The sequence below is a fragment of the Hyla sarda genome, chromosome 4 (genome assembly GCF_029499605.1).
Source record: "Hyla sarda isolate aHylSar1 chromosome 4, aHylSar1.hap1, whole genome shotgun sequence".
Classification (NCBI taxonomy): Eukaryota; Metazoa; Chordata; class Amphibia; order Anura; family Hylidae; genus Hyla; species Hyla sarda.
The window spans coordinates 35,151,175-35,170,426 of NC_079192.1; the positions used below are offsets into that span (position 1 = coordinate 35,151,175).

The following is a 19,252-nucleotide window of genomic DNA, read 5'->3' on the forward strand; positions in this document are numbered from 1 at the left end:
CTTCCTCAGCGTCTGACTCTGACAACACACTGTACCTATTTGTGATGGTCATTACACCTGACCCGGGGTCTACTTTCTTTTTGGAGGGCTTTTGGACAGTGGTCCATCCCTCCTCAGGCTTACGGCTGGTTTTGTCTTTTTTCCGTCTCTTCTGCGGATTTATTGATGCTGGGGCGGAAGAAGACATGGCCACAACCTGCTCAGTGACCTCCCTGTTCCCCTCAGTGGCTCCTGGCTGGGACTGGTCGGGCACTGTGTCACCAATATTGTCACCCATATTGTCACCCCTAGTGTCACCTACAGTGTCACCCATATTGTCACCCCTAGTGTTATGCTGAGGCTCGGGCTGTGTCACTGCTGACCCTGACACCAACGTCTCCTCCTCCAGGTCCTCTGCCCCCTCCAGCAGGTCCTCATCAGGGAAGTCCTTACAGATGTTATGCCAGGCGTCAGGACAGTCCCTGTGGGAGTGACCGGTCTTACCACAGAGGTTGCAGCGGATGTTCTGGCAGGTGGCGCTGACATGGCCGATCTCCCCACATAAATTACACTTCACCAGGGTGCAGACACTCGCGATATGACCGGTCTTCCCACACTTGAAGCATTTTCTGGGCTGACCTGCATAGAAGCAAACCCCTTTCTCCCGACCAATGAAAAATGAATTGGGCAGATGTTGGGTAATGTTATTAATCTGCCGTAACTTTACCAGGACCTTCCACCCGCCCGTCCATATGCCGTCCTCATCCCTGGTCTTAGTCAGGTCTGACATTAGGTCACAGTGCCTTTTTAACCATACAACAATATCCTGGGGGGGGACAGACTCGTTCCAGAATATAATGGTGACATTCGCTGTGTCCGGTCTGGAGATGGGGACAAAGCTGAACTTATTCCAGCCATCAGCATCTCTCACCCGGGTGACATGGGCCCAGAAGCGATCCAGGTCAGACATGAGTTTGAAGCTGACGTCATAGCCCTGCCTGTCAGGAAGGTTTATCACTGCCAGGATGTTAGATGGCAGGAAGCCCATTTGGTGGCACAGAAGTTCACGGACCACAAACCTCCTGTCAGGCAGCTCCTCCTTGGCCCCTCTATGTCTGAACCTGACCACGTTCCTCCTCTTGAAAGCCTGACCCGTGTAGTTTACATTAGACATGAATGGTGACCCACGACCCCAGGCATTACCAGAGGAGGCGCCACTACTTCTACCCTCCTGCTGTACTTGGGGGCGCTGTGATGGCTGCTGACCAGCCGTACTAGGGGGGTCTGACACTTGTGTGACTAAAGGGGGGAAGTGTTGTGCATCAGACTGTACAGCCCCCTCCCCACCATCAACCTCTATACTCTGGGGGTCACAAGCCTCTGAAGGCTGAACTAATGGTGGACCTGACCCCAGAGATGACCCCAGATCCCACACAGACTGTGAAGCGCCCCCCTCTGCAGACACATTATCAGATAAATCACATACAGTCATATCATTGCAGTCACTGGCAGCATGATCCTGCACTACAGAGCCCAGCAAGCCCTGCAGAGCCATGTCCTGTGAACTCTCTGCTGCACTGCTGCCTTCAGGTAAGAGTCCACAGTCCTGCTGCTCTCTACTGCCCCCAGGGGCTTGTGGTGACTGCACTACTGTTACAGAGTTACCTTCAGGTATGTGTCCATAGTCTTGCTTCACCGTGCTGACTGCTGGGACTTGTGGTACCTCTGGAGGAGTCTCTGCAGGTCTCTGATGTTGCTGGACGCTTGCTTCTGCTTGTCTGTACAAATCCCCTTTTTCAAAAGGGAAGCTGGCTGGTCTGAGGAGTGGTCTTGCACAGGACTGCTGGATGTCCTCTTGTCTTGTACAGGACTGCTGGGTGTCCCCTGGTGAGGCTGAAGACTTGGGTGCAGCAGTAGATGGAGATGACTTTGTTGCTGGTCTTTCCTTATATCCCTCAAATCGCTGCTGGTTTCTGAAGGTCTCAGCAACTGGTCCCATCTGGTCCAATACGTCCTCCATGTCCTGCACAGTGTCAGCGAGCTGCACAGCGAGGGAGCTCAGCTTCTTGTCATGTACAGCCTGGTTATTGGGGTTTGCTGCCTTTAGCTTGTAAATACATTCAATTTGTTTCTGCAGCTGTAACTTTGTCTTTTTTAAAGTCTCAAGTCTCTTTACCAGAGCTGGGATCTGCTCGGCCAAACACAGTTCAGGCGCCCGCTGAGTATTGGGGGGCCGCGCTGGTGGGGTACTCACAGGACTCTGCTTCTGAGGTGGGATCTGTCTCGGTGCTGTGGTCACTGCTGCAGGGTCACAATCTCCAGACTGGGGACTGGGCCCCTGTTTTTTTCCAGTGACCGCACTTGTGGCCCCCTGAAGCCTTCCTGGTGTACTCCCTCTGGTCTCATCTGGCGTGCTTGTAACTTTTGCGCTGCTCCCGCTCCCGTATCGTGTGCGGTCAGAACGTATCAGGACAGGCTGCTGCAGATTCTCCTGCATGGTCTGCTTCTCCAGGGATGTTCTCCTCTGTCTGACTGCAGGAGGGGTGGATTGCACACCTGCAGCCATTACCTTACTTGATGAAGTTTCTTTCCTCACTTCCACAGCTTTCTTCTCATCTGTGCTTCTTACTGCACCAGAACTGACAACATTCTGAACATTTCTCACATCCATAGAAACTTTAGGATTTTCATCCATGGTTTGTGGTGTATGGGAATTAATTCCCAGAATAGGCCGAGAAGCCTGGGCCTTGCTTGGGGAGCTTCCCCACCCAGGGTGGCCCCTCCCTGGGCTTTCTCCAGACATCAGGAGAGCTACACAGACACAACCTCTCAGCTAGGAGGCAGTATTATAGTAGTTATATTCTTGTATATAGGAGCAGTATTATAGTAGTTATATTCTTGTATATAGAAGCAGTATTATAGTAGTTATAGTCTTGTATATAGGAGCAGTATTATAGTAGTTATATTCTTGTATATAGGAGCAGTATTATAGTAGTCACTGTATATTCTTGTATATAGGAGGCAGTATTATAGTAGTTATATTCTTGTATATAGAAGCAGTATTATAGTAGTTATATTCTTGTATATAGGAGCAGTATTATAGTAGTTATATTCTTGTATATAGGAGCAGTATTATAGTAGTTATATTCTTGTACATAGGAGGCAGTATTATAGTAGTTATATTCTTGTATATAGAAGCAGTATTATAGTAGTTATATTCTTGTATATAGGAGCAGTATTATAGTAGTTATATTCTTGTATATAGGAGCAGTATTATAGTAGTTATATTCTTGTATATAGGAGCAGTATTATAGTAGTTATATTCTTGTACATAGGAGGCAGTATTATAGTAGTTATATTCTTGTATATAGAAGCAGTATTATAGTAGTTATATTCTTGTATATAGGAGCAGTATTATAGTAGTTATATTCTTGTATATAGGAGCAGTATTATAGTAGTTATATTCTTGTATATAGGAGCAGTATTATAGTAGTTATATTCTTGTATATAGGAGCAGTATTATAGTAGTCACTGTATATTCTTGTATATAGGAGCAGTATTATAGTAGTTAAATTCTTGTATATAGGAGCAGTATTATAGTAGTTATATTCTTGTACATAGGAGTAGTTTTATAGTAGTTATATTCTTGTATATAGGAGCAGTATTATAGTAGTTATATTCTTGTATATAGGAGGCAGTATTATAGTAGTTATATTCTTGCATATAGGAGGCAGTATTATAGTAGTTATAGTCTTGTATATAGGAGCAGTATTATAGTAGTTATAGTCTTGTATATAGGAGCAGTATTATAGTAGTTATATTCTTGTATATAGGAGCAGTATTATAGTAGTTATATTCTTGTACATAGGAGGCAGTATTATAGTAGTTATATTCTTGTATATAGAAGCAGTATTATAGTAGTTATATTCTTGTATATAGGAGCAGTATTATAGTAGTTATATTCTTGTATATAGGAGCAGTATTATAGTAGTTATATTCTTGTATATAGGAGCAGTATTATAGTAGTTATATTCTTGTATATAGGAGACAGTATTATAGTAGTTATATTCTTGTATATAGGAGCAGTATTATAGTAGTTATATTCTTGTATATAGGAGCAGTATTATAGTAGTTATATTCTTGTATATAGGAGACAGTATTATAGTAGTTATATTCTTGTATATAGGCGCAGTATTATAGTAGTTATATTCTTGTATATAGGAGCAGTATTATAGTAGTTATATTCTTATATATAGGATGCAGTATTATAGTAGTTATATTCTTGTATATAGGAGCAGTATTATAGTAGTTATATTCTTGTATATAGGAGCAGTATTATAGTAGTTATATTCTTGTATATAGGATTTGTATTATAGTAGTTATATTCTTGTATATAGGATTTGTATTATAGTAGTTACATTCTTGTATATAGGAGCAGTATTATAGTAGTTATATTCTTGTATATAGGAGCAGTATTATAGTAGTTATATTCTTGTATATAGGAGCAGTATTATAGTAGTTATATTCTTGTATATAGGAGCAGTATTATAGTAGTTATATTCTTGTATATAGGAGCAGTATTATAGTAGTTATATTCTTGTACATAGGAGCAGTATTATAGTAGTTATATTCTTGTACATAGGAGCAGTATTATAGTAGTTACATTCTTGTATATAGGAGCAGTATTATAGTAGTTATATTCTTGTATATAGGAGGCAGTATTATAGTAGTTATATTCTTGTATATAGGAGCAGTATTATAGTAGTTATATTCTTGTACATAGGAGTAGTTTTATAGTAGTTATATTCTTGTATATAGGAGCAGTATTATAGTAGTTATATTCTTGTATATAGGAGGCAGTATTATAGTAGTTATATTCTTGCATATAGGAGGCAGTATTATAGTAGTTATAGTCTTGTATATAGGAGCAGTATTATAGTAGTTATAGTCTTGTATATAGGAGCAGTATTATAGTAGTTATATTCTTGTATATAGGAGCAGTATTATAGTAGTTATATTCTTGTACATAGGAGGCTGTTACGCCGAGCGCTCCGGGTCCCCGCTCCTCCCCGGAGCGCTCGCTACACTCTCGCTACTGCAGCGCTCCGGTCAGATCCACTGACCCGGTGCGCTGCGATACCGCCTCCAGCCGGGATGCGATTCGCGATGCGGGTGGCGCCCGCTCGCGATGCGCATCCCGGCTCCCGTACCTGACTCGCTCTCCGTCGGTCCTGTCCCGGCGCGCGCGGCCCCGCTCCCTAGGGCGCGCGCGCGCCGGGTCTCTGCGATTTAAAGGGCCACTGCGCCGCTGATTGGCGCAAGTGGTTCTAATCAGTGTGTTCACCTGTGCACTCCCTATGTATACCTCACTTCCCCTGCACTCCCTCGCCGGATCTTGTTGCCATTGTGCCAGTGAAAGCGTTTCCTTGTGTGTTCCTAGCCTGTGTTCCAGACCTCCTGCCGTTGCCCCTGACTACGATCCTTGCTGCCTGCCCCGACCTTCTGCTACGTCCGACCTTGCTTCTGTCTACTCCCTTGTACCGCGCCTATCTTCAGCAGTCAGAGAGGTTGAGCCGTTGCTAGTGGATACGACCTGGTCACTACCGCCGCAGCAAGACCATCCCGCTTTGCGGCGGGCTCTGGTGAAAACCAGTAGTGACTTAGAACCGGTCCACTAGCACGGTCCACGCCAATCCCTCTCTGGCACAGAGGATCCACCTCCTGCCAGCCGGCATCGTGACAGAGGCAGTATTATAGTAGTTATATTCTTGTATATAGAAGCAGTATTATAGTAGTTATATTCTTGTATATAGGAGCAGTATTATAGTAGTTATATTCTTGTATATAGGAGCAGTATTATAGTAGTTATATTCTTGTATATAGGAGCAGTATTATAGTAGTTATATTCTTGTATATAGGAGCAGTATTATAGTAGTCACTGTATATTCTTGTATATAGGAGCAGTATTATAGTAGTTAAATTCTTGTATATAGGAGCAGTATTATAGTAGTTATATTCTTGTACATAGGAGTAGTTTTATAGTAGTTATATTCTTGTATATAGGAGCAGTATTATAGTAGTTATATTCTTGTATATAGGAGGCAGTATTATAGTAGTTATATTCTTGCATATAGGAGGCAGTATTATAGTAGTTATAGTCTTGTATATAGGAGCAGTATTATAGTAGTTATAGTCTTGTATATAGGAGCAGTATTATAGTAGTTATATTCTTGTATATAGGAGCAGTATTATAGTAGTTATATTCTTGTACATAGGAGGCAGTATTATAGTAGTTATATTCTTGTATATAGAAGCAGTATTATAGTAGTTATATTCTTGTATATAGGAGCAGTATTATAGTAGTTATATTCTTGTATATAGGAGCAGTATTATAGTAGTTATATTCTTGTATATAGGAGCAGTATTATAGTAGTTATATTCTTGTATATAGGAGCAGTATTATAGTAGTTATATTCTTGTATATAGGAGCAGTATTATAGTAGTCACTGTATATTCTTGTATATAGGAGCAGTATTATAGTAGTTAAATTCTTGTATATAGGAGCAGTATTATAGTAGTTAAATTCTTGTATATAGGAGCAGTATTATAGTAGTCACTGTATATTCTTGTATATAGGAGCAGTATTATAGTAGTCACTGTATATTCTTGTATATAGGAGCAGTATTATAGTAGTCACTGTATATTCTTGTATATAGGAGCAGTATTATAGTAGTCACTGTATATTCTTGTATATAGGAGGCAGTATTATAGTAGTTATATTCATGTATATAGGAGCAGTATTATAGTAGTCACTGTATATTCTTGTACATAAGAATAAGTATTAGTAGAATTAGCAGAAGTAAATAAAATAATACAAATTCTTGCTGCAGTGATCACAGGGATGGCTTACTAGAAAAGATCATACTGTTTACTTGAATGAAATAATACATTTGCGTCCTCTAACAGAGGCTACAGATAGCCAGACTGCTCTGTATTGAGAAATATGGAACTCCACAGATATTTTATACAATTCATCAGTACAGAATTTAAAGATAAAAAGGAAAGTTTAGAAATATTAGAAATATATGCATTTATTATAAAAATAATTCATACAATATTTTAGCCACTGTCTTCTGTTTCTCCTCAGCTGGGTAAAGGGGTACCCATCAAACACTCCCTACATTGGCAGCTCGCCCACTTTGTGTCACCTCCTCCAGCAGAAGAGTCCATATTGCTGTTTGCGTCTTGACAAGGTAAAGCTGAGGCTAGGATTCACCATGAGAGGCCTCCCAATGCTGTGTACTAACCAAGCTAACATTCACATGGTAATAGAATGGATCAATATGATTTTTACAGCAATAAGTTATTACAGTAACAAAAAATTGAAAAAAGACATATCCTGCTCCCGAAAAAATTGTGTATCTAAAACTGAGAACTAAATAATACATATAAAAAAAAAAAAAAAAGGCGAACCGCCACATGACACTAAAAAGTGAAATGCTGATGCGTTTCGGGCTGAGCACAAACCCCTTATCATGGCCATGATTAAGGAAAGGTGGTAAGGAGAGGTTTATACCTACTATATCCTGATTTCATTGAGATAGCAGCAGCAGTATACAAATAGAGCTAGGAGGAAAGTGTATTAATACTATATATCCTGATCTCATAGAGATAGAAGCAGCAGTATATAGTTAGAGTTGGAGGGGAGGTTTATAACTACTATATATATTGATTCCATAGATATAGCAGCAGTATACAGATAGAGCTGGATGGGAGGTGCATAACTACTATAGATCCTGATCCATAAAGATAACAGTAGCAGTATACAATTAGGGCTGAACGGGAGGTGTATAACTACTATATATCCTGATCCCATAGAGACAACAGCAGTATACAGGTAGAGCTAGAGGGGAAATGCATAAATACCATATATCCTGATTCCATAGAGATAGCAGCAGCAGTATACAAATAGAGCTGGGAGGAGGTGTATATCTACTATTTATCCTAATCCCATAGAGATAGCAGCAGTAAACAGATAGAGCTGGAGGAGGTGTATAACTTCTATATATCCTAATCCCATTTAAATGGCAGCAACAGTATACAAATAGAACTGGAGGCTGGAGGGAGGCGTATCACTACTATTCATCCTGATCCCACAGAGATATCAGTGGTATACAGATAAAGCTGGTGGGGAAATGTATAACTACTATATATCCTGAACCCATAGAGATAGTTGCAGCAATATACAGATAGAGCTGGAAGGGAGGTGTATAACTACTATATATCCCGGTCCCACAGAGATAGCAGCAGTATACAGATAGAACTGGAGGGGAGATGTATAACTACTATATATCCTAATCCCATGGAGATAGCAGCAGTATGCAAATAGAGCTGGGGGAGGTGTATAACTACTATATATCCTGATCCATAGCGATAGTAGCAACAGTATACAGATAGAGCTGGGAGATGTATAACAACCATACATCCTGATCCCATATAAATGGCAGCAACAGTATACAGATAGAGCTGGAGGGAGAGGTGTATAACTACTATATATCCTGATTCCATAGAGATAGCAGTAGCAGTATACAGGTAGAGCTTTTTCCATAATGAAGGGAGAACCCTATACAAGCATATTGCTTAATAAGAGAGAATCCATAAGAACGCTCACGAGACAAAAAAGGGTGGAACAGATAGCGAAATTAACAATCCGACGCAGTAATTCTCCATCAGTATTTGATAGATGTTAAATATATATATATATATATATATATATATATATATATATATATATACTCCATTCAGTACCGACTTAGTTTTAGTACAAAGCAAAGTAGTACCTGGGAAATTTGTGAAAGATTATTGGAATTTTTTACATTCAAAGAAAATATGCCCCCTCCTTCCCTTCCCCTCCCCAAGGTTTTTTGATGGCGTAATATCTCTCAGGTTTTACAAAGAGAAATCCTCTTTATTAGGAGATGATATGGCTTCCTCTGATCTGTCTCCAGGGACCTTTCAAAGGCCTTTGATATGTGGCTCCGATGCCATTATGAGCGCAGGGAATGTACAATGCCGGGACGGAGCTTGTTGTCTGTGTCACCGGGTGCAATATATTTTTATCGGCAAATGCTTATTCGTCTCTAAGGAATTACCCTTATTTACATTAAAGGGGCAGTGTTCCTGGGTGGGATGGGGCCATAAATCTAGCATGGGACCTAATTTAGTCTATAGCATTGGTCTCCAAACTGTGGATTTCCAGATGCTGCAGAACAACAACTCCCTGCATGCTCGGACAGCCAACGGCTGGTATTTTGAAGCAAAAAAAGCCTCCCCCCCCCTTACATGATTGAGCATTTTTAAGGAAAACCACAAATTGGCATATGGAGCGGCATACAGGGTCTTTTGACCATAATGTACACTCCCCTGTCTGGTATTATCAGTGGTGTAATCCTGCCTATCTTGTCTCCTGTAGTACAATAGAATATAGGTATTCTGAAACACTTAGTAGGCCCAAACACATTGCATTTTTAGAAAAAAACTGAAAGTGGCATAAAAATGGCATACAAGGTCCAATAGGGAGTATATACACTGTCTGCCATTATCAGTGGTGTAATCCTGCCTATCTAGTCTTCAGCAGTACAATGGATCCATAATCCAGTGATAAGTCTCCAGCCTGCTTTTATGGAAAATTGACCTAATAAAGCAAAGTAAGGACGCCCTCCCTCTCTATATCTAAGCAAAACTACAAAGGAGCTGAATACAGCCTTTTCTGTATGTATACACTTCCCTGTCTGGTATTAACCATAGTGCAAGCAGTACACAAATTCTGTTATTTAATTATAATACCCCCCCCCCCCCCCCCCCCGAACCAATTTTATTCATACAGCATGCAAATAATAGTGTAATATATTCTTAGGATTTCTTGAGTTTGTGTTTGTTGTCTTTTTGTGATATTCCATTTCTTCCTTCTCTTTTTCTAATACAACTTATGTCTTCTTAACCCTCTCAGAGCTGCCACCATTTCCCCTATGAGGATGCGAGGGCGTACGGCTTCAGGAACGCCCTGGTGATTGTGTCAGCAGAACGAGCAGGCAATGGGCTGTATAACTTCATAGTCCCTCTCAGAGCGTATTATAGAGCCAAGAAGGAGCTGAGTCCCATCATCCTTCTCCTGGAGAACCCGTGAGCATCAACACGTCATGTCTGGAGGGATTTGTAGGGGAAGACAGTGCAGATTGTGATGTTTTTTTTCTTTAATACATTATGTTTCTATGATGTATAGTATGCTTCTGTAAAACCTTTTGTCAAAAACAGAAACTATAAGGCTCATCCATAGCAGAACCATTTATAGAACTGTCATAACAATCTTCCACAAAACTAGTGCCCTGCCTAACAATACCAAGCACAGTGCCCACCATGGAGTGCATCTTACTGTGCCCTACCCAGCCAGTGCCATCCAGTATCCCCCAGACAGTGCCCTCTTCAGCCCCTCCCCCATACTAGTTCCCTCTACCTTGTCTCCAGAGGAGTTGGCCATGCCCACCAATACAGCCACTGCCAGTGCCATCCACAGTGTCCTCCAGTCAGTGCCATCCAAAGTATCCTCCAACCTGTGTCAATTACAGTGCCTTCTACAATTTGCTTCAAGACAGTGCCTTCAAACTTGTCTCCAAGTCTAATTCTCATTGGCCTCAACACAATCATTGTCATTGTATTCTTCCAGCCAATGCCATGCAAAATCACCACCAGCCAATTCCTCCTACAGCCTCCATCCTAACCATGACTATCGACCTTATCTCTTAGTGCCACTGACCATAGCCACCATAGAAGAACATATCATGGAGTGCAAACTAGAATCTTAGGACCCCATAATGAATACTTCTATCACTGACTGAACAAGTTACCCAAATAAATTTGGGAATGAAATAGTTTTAGTCACGTAGCTATGAACTGTATTGTATTGGACGAGGGCTCCTGGGCCCCATCAGAGGTTGGTATTAGGTCCACTATATAAGTGATTGTCTACTATTTACCATGTAGCCTATGTGATCTGCAGGTCCATTATTCCTCTGGGGCCTCATGTTACAGGGCTCTGGCTGGGCCACTCTAGGACATTCACAGAGTTGCCCCTAAGTCGCTCCTGTGTTATCTTGGCCGTGTGCTTCGGGTCATTGTCTTGTTAGAAAAGGAACCTTTTGCCCAGTCTGAGGGACAGAGCTCTGAATCAGGTTTTCATTAAGAATATCTCTGTACTTTGCTGCATTCAGTTTTCTCTCCATCCTGATCAGTCTCCCTTTCCTCACAGCAGGATGCTGCCCCCAGTATGATCACTGTAGGGATGGTATTGGGCTAGTGATGGGCAGTGCCTGGTTTCCCCCAGACATGATGCTGCCCCCACCATGATCACTGTGGGGATGGTATTGGGCAGGTGATGGTAAGTGCCTGGTTTCCTCCAGACATGATGCTGCCCCCGCCATGATCACTGTAGGGATGGTATTGGGCAGGTGATGGGCAGTGCCTGGTTCCCCCCAGACATGATGCTGCCCCCACCATGATCACTGTAGGGATGGTATTGGGCAGGTGATGGGCAGTGCCTGGTTTATTGTGCAGGTGATGGACAGTGCCTGGTTTCCCCCAGACATGATGCTGCCCCCACCATGATCACTGTAGGGATGGTATTGGGCAGGTGATGGGCAGTGCCTGGTTTCCTCCAGACATGATGCTGCCCCCACCATGAATGCTGTAAAGATGGTATTGGGCAGGTGATGGGCAGTTCCTGGTTTCCTCCAGACATGATGCTGCCCCCACCATGATCACTGTAGGGATGGTATTGGGCAGGTGAGAAGCAGTGCCTGGTTTCCCCCAGACATGATGCTGCCCCACCATGATCACTGTAGGGATGGTATTGGGCCGGTGATGGGCAGTGCCTGGTTTCCTCCAGACATGATGCTGCCCCCACCATGATCACTGTAGGAATGGTATTGGGCAGGTGATGGGCATTGCCTGGTTTCCCCCAGACATCATGCTGCCCTCACCATGCTTCACTGTAAGGATAGTGATGGGCAGTGCCTGGTTTCCTCCAGACATGATGCTGCCCCTACCATGATCACTGTAGAGATGGTATTGGGCAGGTGATGGGCAGTGCCTGGTTTCCCCCAGACATGATGCTGCCCCCACCATGATCACTGTAGGGATGGTATTGGGCAGGTGATGGGCAGTGCCTGGTTTCCTCCAGACATGATGCTGTCCCCACCATGAACACTGTAGGGATGGTATTGTGCAGGTGATGGACAGTGCCTGGTTTCCTCCAGACATGATGCTGCCCCCACCATGAACACTGTAGGGATGGTATTGTGCAGGTGATGGACAGTGCCTGGTTTTCTCCAGACATGATGCCCCCTCCATGCTTCACAGTAGAGATGGCATTGGGCAGGTCATGGGCAGAGCCTGGTTTCCTCCAGACATGATGCTGCCCCCACCATGCTTCACTGTAGGGATGGTATTGGGCTGATGAGGGACAGTGCCTTGCTTCCTGCAAACATGATGCTTAGGGTTACGCTGGCTACGTTGGCTGAGCCGAATGCTCGGTAATCCTCCTGGCTGCAGGATCTGGACTTCCTCCTCTGCACTGTCACAGGCAGTGACAGTTTCTGGCACACCTGGTAGGGGCTGAACGTGTGCACAGGTAGTCACTTTAAGGATCCGTGCACATCCCTGATTTCTATCCTCCTCCAATTCCTGCCATGCACCACAAAAATGAGAGCACTCCTCCCTTCCTGTGGTGCCTGAACAATATTGCATATCTTCACAGCAAAGGTGGCTGTTAGGATTCGGCATGCTGGAGGTGGATCCTCTGTGTCAGTGAGGGATTGGCGTGGACCGTACCGGTGGACCGGTTCTAAGTTGCTACTGGTATTCACCAGAGCCCGCCGCAAAGCGGGATGGTCTTGCAGCGGCGGTAGCAACCAGGTCGCATCCACCGGTAACGGCTCAACCTGTCTGACTGCTGAGACAGGCGCAGTACAGAAGGACAAGGCAAGAGCAAGGTCGGACGTAGCAGAAGGTCAGGGCAGGCAGCAAGGGTCGTAGTCAGGGGCAACAGCAGAAGGTCTAGAACACAGGCTTGGGACATACACAAAACGCTTTCTTTGGCACAAGGCAACAAGATCCGGCCAAGCAGTGAAGGCTAATTGAGGTATATAAGACTGATTGGGTCAGGCACCAATCATTGGTGCACTGGCCCTTTAAATCTTAGAGAGCTGGCGCGCGCGCCCTAGAGAGCGGAGCCGCGCGCGCCAGAACGTGACAGCCGGGGATCGGGACAGGTAAGTGGCTTGGGATGCGATTCGCGAGCGGGCACGTCCCGCTATGCGAATCGCATCCCCGTCGTGTCAGTACAGCGCTCCCGGTCAGCGGGTCTGACCGGGGTGCTGCAGAGTGGAGAATGCCACGAGCGCTCCGGGGAGGAGCAGGGACCCGGAGCGCTCGGCGTAACAGTGGCTGTCTGTCCTTCTGTGACCCTGTGTTCCTGACCAAGCCTGTTACCTGACTCTGCCTCAGTCTGATCCCTTTGTATCTGTCTGCTTCTCCAGTGCATGACTCATATTGTCAACCACCCACTCTGTCTTCACTGATCAAGCCCAGTTCACCTGGCTGCATCTGAGCTCCTCAGCTCTGCATTTCAACCAGCTTTATCTGTTTCTCGCAGTCTGAAAGTCTTTTAGGTGATTTTTTTTTTTTTAGCAAGCTCCAGACGACTTTCATTTGTCTTTACTGAGGAGAGGCTTCTTTCTGGTCACTCTGCCATAAAGCCCAGATTGGTGGAGTACTGCAGTGATGTTGACCTTATGGAAGTTTCTCCCATCTGCACACCAGATCTTTGGAGCTCAGCCGGGGTGACCATTGGGTATTTGGTCACCTTTCTTACCAAGGCGCTTCTCCCCTCATTACTTAGATTGGTGTAGCGACCAGCTATAGGAAAAGTCCTGTTTTTTCTATAAGTCTCCTATGGAAGAATTATGGAGACCACTGTGGCTCTTGAGAACTTTCAGTGCAGCAAAAATATTCTTGTCCTCTCCTCCAGATCTCTGCCTCCAAACTATCTTCCCTCTGAGTTCTACAGGCAGTTCTTTCTAGCTCATGGCTTGGTTTCTGCTCTAATATACATTGTCAGCTTTGAGACCTTATATAGACAAGGCTAAGTCTTCCCAAATCCTGTCCTATCAGCTGCTCTTACCCCAGGTGACTCCAACCAAGGTGAAGAAACATCTCAGAGATGATCAACAGAAGTGGGAGGAGCCAGAGCTAAAGTCCATAGCAAATAGTCTAAATAAATTAGCAAAAATGTATAAAATTTCTATATTTACATTCTCATTTAGGGGAATTCAGTCTGATGGGGAAACTTTCAATTTTAATTTTATTTTAGCACAAAGCCGCAATATAACCAAGTAAAATAAAAAAATAAAAAAAATAAATGAAAGGATCGTAAAGCATTTCCGAATGTATTGTGCTTATCTGAATGTATTTGTCCAACTGAGGTCATAGGTCATACAGTTCTGTCCTAACTATCTTCCAGGCCGGACACACAGTTCCTTGAAGCAATCTGCTGGTTCCCTCTTGTCTATTACATGGTGGGATCCATAGACAAGTGAGTATGAGGAAGATGTCCATGTGATTTCATGTATGGGGCCACTGCCTATCTGTAATAATACGGTTCCAAAAATGAACAAGGTTATACAGTATTTAGAAAAACAGAGCCACACCTATCTGCAGGTTGTGTGTGGTATTGCAGCACTGAACTATTCTCTTCAACAATATCAAGCTTTATTTGTTTGTGGGAAAAGAAAAGCCGCCATGTTTTTTTTTCCTATCCTGTGTTACTGTTGCAAAACTACAACTCAGCTGTCCGGGCATGCTGGGAGTTGTAGTTTGGCAAGAACTTGAGGCACCCTGGTTGGAATATACTGCTATATATACTGCTCTCTCTGCAGTCTGGATGACCTGCTGCGGTGCGGAGTGAGTTACGCTGACCACATGGTCGTTGTCGGCGAGGAAAGCTCCATGATTGCAGAGGAGGACTACATGGCTGATGCCCGTACCATAGTCAACGTACAGACACTTTTTAGGTAAGACTGTTATTTTGCCCATTTCATCCATTCTTTAATCCGCCGTCCTTTGGCTCTTCAGCTGTTGTGAAACTACAACTCCCAGCATGCCCTGACAGCCGCTGGCTGATGGGATTTGTGGTTTTGCAAAAGGGGGCGATAACAGTTTGGGGAACACTACCTTAGAGAAGTGATTCCCAGGAAGTGTGCCTCCATCTGTTGCAGAACTACAGCTCCCAGTATGCCTGGGCATTCTGGAAGTTGTAGTTTTGCACACTGGTTGGGGTCAAAAATATACAATGTCCTTTTTTCAGACTTGGGTTCCACTCTAGTAATAACTGTTTTAATATATAAACTACTATAGTGCCATATAGTCCCTAAAAAAATGGCGCCACACAGTGCCCGACACACAAAGCCCGGCACACCCGGCACTGCTCTAAGAGTGTCTTGTAGAACCCACACAGTGCTATACTATACCACTTTACTATTTATTACTATTGCATATTGCACAGGTTAGCGCCATTTTGTGTCTAAATACATGGGGGAAATTTATCACTGAATTTACACAGCTTTTTTTTTTTTGTATGTGGGTCACACATTTTAAATTGTTGCAACCTTTTACTTCCACTCTCCTTAAAGGGGTACTCTGGCATTAGACTTTTCCCGTAAATTATGCCTGGGCTGCCAGAAGTAACGCTGGCCGTGAGCGCTCTCTTGTCATGTCCCCACTGCCGGCGGGGATGGGATTTGCATCGGGGGACGCGCTTGCATGCGAATCCCAGTCTGTTACTCACCTCCCTGATCTTGTTCTCGCAGCCCTGGCACGCATGCCCCCGCCTCCTAGGGCGTGTGTGCCGGAGCTCTTACATTTAAAGGGCCAGTACTCATTTAATTAAGTGTCTACACCTGCACCCTCCCTTTGTTCCCTGCCGGATCTTTGTTGCCTTGTGTCCCAGTGAAAGCATACTGTGTTCCTGATATCCTTGTTCCGTTACCTGACCCTGCATTTGTGCCGCCTGCCCTGACCTACTGCTACCTTGACTTCGTCTTGCCAGTTTCCTTTTGTGCCACGCCACATCCCAGCAACCTGTGTGGACGAGTCGTGTCAGGGGCAGTGACCATTCCGCTTTGCGGCGGGCTACTTACAGACACCCCGCACAATGCAGGACTAGACCTACCATGGGTCCCGGTGGGAGTCATGGGACCCATCCTTTTTTCTCTTATTATTACCACATAATAGTCCCGGACCATGATGTAATAATTATAATTTAAAAAAAATCTCGGACAGCAAAGTGCTGCCCCTGAGAAGTGCCGTCTGGGACTGATGGTCCCACCAGGTCCAATGGTAAGGCCGGCCCTGGCTTCTCAGCCAATTACTGGCCGAGGCGGGACATCACTGTGCCCAGTGCTTCACTGGGCTGCAGCCTGACATGTCAACCCCCTGCACCAGAAAGAGGCTCACACCAAAGGACGGGTAGCGATACCAGAGGCACCAGGGGAGCAGTGGGGGGAAAGCAGAGAGTTTTTTTTTTCTTTTTTCAATCTTAAATGGCGGCAGCGTGGGCATAATTTGGTTAAAAAAAGAGTCTAATGCTGGAGTACTCCTTTACATTATTTTATCGAAGTCCCTGGGTGGGGGAATTTATCATTGTATTTACTCAGCTTTTTTGTGTACATTTTATTGCTCATTTTAGCGTATGCGGCAATTTTCACAAAACTTTTGCGGCTTTCAGTTTATCAAAATTCCTTAGGACTAAGCCAAATTTTCCGTGACTTTGACGTCGGTAGCTGATGTATCAAATGCGACAATTTTAAATTGTTGCAATTTTTTTTTTTTGGGGGGGGGGGGGGGGGGGCTCCAGTCCCAGAACTCACTCCGAAACATACTAAGATCTAAGTGAGTTAGCTATTTAGGAAGGAGGTGCGACCATTTTAGATACATATGTGTGTGTGTGTGTGGGGGGGAACGTACGCACAGGAAATGGTGGAAAAAAAGAACTTTATTTACACAGACAGTGATAAATTCCTCCCCATAGTGCGCACTAGACTGCATAGCGTGCCACGTGTTGCCTGTATGGCGCTATACAGTGGCCATGGAACAAAGTACTTTATTTGTATAGAGTCATATATGGGTGATTTAAAAAAATACTGTGTAGAGGAGTAGTGCTGTTGCCCATAGCAACCAATCAGATCGCTTCTTTAATTTTTCAGAGGCCTTTTTTTTTTTTTAAAGATGAATGAAGCGATCTGATTGGTTGCTATGGGCAACTGGTCAACTTTTCCTCTGCACACGTTTTATAAATGTTCCCCCATAATGCCTACATTCTGTTCCTTGTTACAAGCCATGTAGTACAGCAGCAGTTCCCACTGCCCACTCACTAAATGGCACTAAGTGGGGACTGTCCGATTCTATATAGGCCAATGTTTCCCAACCGAGGTGCCTCCAGCTGTTGCAAAACTACAACTCCCAGCATGCCCGGACAGCCTTCGGCTGTCCAGGCATGCTGGGAGTTGTAGTATTGCAACAGCTGGAGGTGCCCTGGTTGGGAGACACTGGCCTATATAGGGTATTACTGTCCCCACTCAGTGCTATATAGTGCTGACAGTCCTCAAATCTGCACCGTCTGAACTTGGCCTTATGTTCATGATCATGACCAATGTTTCTCCATCCTACAGACTCTTTCCCGGGCTAAACATTATCACAGAACTGACCCATCCGGCCAACATGAGGTTCATGCAGTTCAAAGCCAAGGACAAGTATTCAGTGGTGCTGTCTAAGCTGGAGAAGGTAAAGGCCGCAACACTCGCCACATACCTGTCTGCCGTCTCTCTAATGTCTGTCATCTTCCTATGTCTTCTTCTCCTTCTCCTAATCCCTCCCTCAAAGCTCTGTCCTCTCACAGAGGGAACGTGAACGGGGATCTAACCTGGTCTTCATGTTCAGACTGCCCTTTGCTGCTGGGAAAGTCTTCAGTGTCAGCATGTTAGATACCCTGCTATACCAGGTGAGGGAGGAAAAGCATGGTGTGTCTGTATACTGTATCCTCCTCTATATATCTCCTCATATTACTCTATATAACCTCCCTATATCTCCTCCTATTACTCCATATAACCTCCTATATCTCCTCCTATTACTCCATATAACCTCTCTTATATCTCCTCCTATTACTCCATATAACCTCCCTTTATCTCCTCCTATTACTCCATATAACCTCCCTATATCTCCTCCTATTACTCCATATAACCTCCCTATATCTCCTCCTATTACTCCATATAACCTCCTATATGTCCTCCTATTACTCCATATAACCCCCCCTATATCTCCTCATATTACTCCATATAACCTCTCCTATATCTCCTCATATTACTCCATATAACCCCCTATATCTCCTCCTATTACTCCATATAACATCTCCTATATCTCCTCCTATTACTCCATATAACATCTCCTATATCTCCTCCTATTACTCCATATAACCTCCTATATCTCCTCCTATTACTCCATATAATGTGGTAGCCCTTGGGGGGTGTATGGTAGTGGTGGTATGGTATCGGTATATAAAGGGGTTAATATTAACCCTATAGTTCGTGACGCCAGGCTGAGGGCTGGTATGCTGAGACAGTGCTCCGGCCTATCGCCGCCCTTCCCAGTAACGATAGGTGCATGAAATGACTGAAGGTCCACAAGGAGATTGAACTTGAACTTGAACAACTTTACTTAAGTGCTTGCGATACATCCAAGGCACAGTAACAGTCTCGTACAAACAGTCCTTATATTGCTTAGTGACTGACAGTTGTTGCGGACCTTGAGCTGTTTATAAAATCTCTGAATTTAGGGTAGATATTTGCAGATCCTTTCGGATTTAGGGGTATTATTAGGTCCGGTGATGCTGCAGAGTGTCTGGGAATTGATACACTCTATATTTTGAATGATCAGGCCGTTGCCGCAAGGCTCGGGCCTAACTCACTGCGTTAGTTGCTGTACAGGTCTTTCCACGTCAGGAGTACAGGAACAAGAGAGAGAAAACATGGCCGCCGCTCCCTTATATGGGCAGGGGGCGGGGCGAATCCGATTGGTCCGAACATCTGTCATTCACCATTACAGAGAGTAATGGGATTGCTTACGTCACAGGGCCTCCAAAGGTCCTTAAGCAGAATACCATACAGTT

At 44.1% G+C, this 19,252-nt stretch overlaps 1 protein-coding gene across 6 annotated transcripts in view; it reads left to right on the forward strand.

Moving 5' to 3' along the window:
• LOC130367768 (potassium channel subfamily T member 2-like) overlaps window positions 1-19,252 on the forward strand; it is a 333,948-nt gene that overhangs the window by 271,432 nt on the left and 43,264 nt on the right. For 5 of the 6 annotated variants that reach the window (XM_056570514.1, XM_056570518.1, XM_056570519.1 and 2 more), the window contains 6 exons: window positions 7,127-7,232; window positions 9,989-10,161; window positions 14,555-14,626; window positions 14,970-15,104; window positions 17,760-17,871; window positions 17,987-18,088. In XM_056570514.1, the coding sequence (XP_056426489.1) occupies window positions 7,127-7,232; window positions 9,989-10,161; window positions 14,555-14,626; window positions 14,970-15,104; window positions 17,760-17,871; window positions 17,987-18,088 (700 nt within the window). The remainder of the gene's footprint in view (window positions 1-7,126; window positions 7,233-9,988; window positions 10,162-14,554; window positions 14,627-14,969; window positions 15,105-17,759; window positions 17,872-17,986; window positions 18,089-19,252) is intronic. The other variant, XM_056570517.1, reaches the window with a different exon arrangement.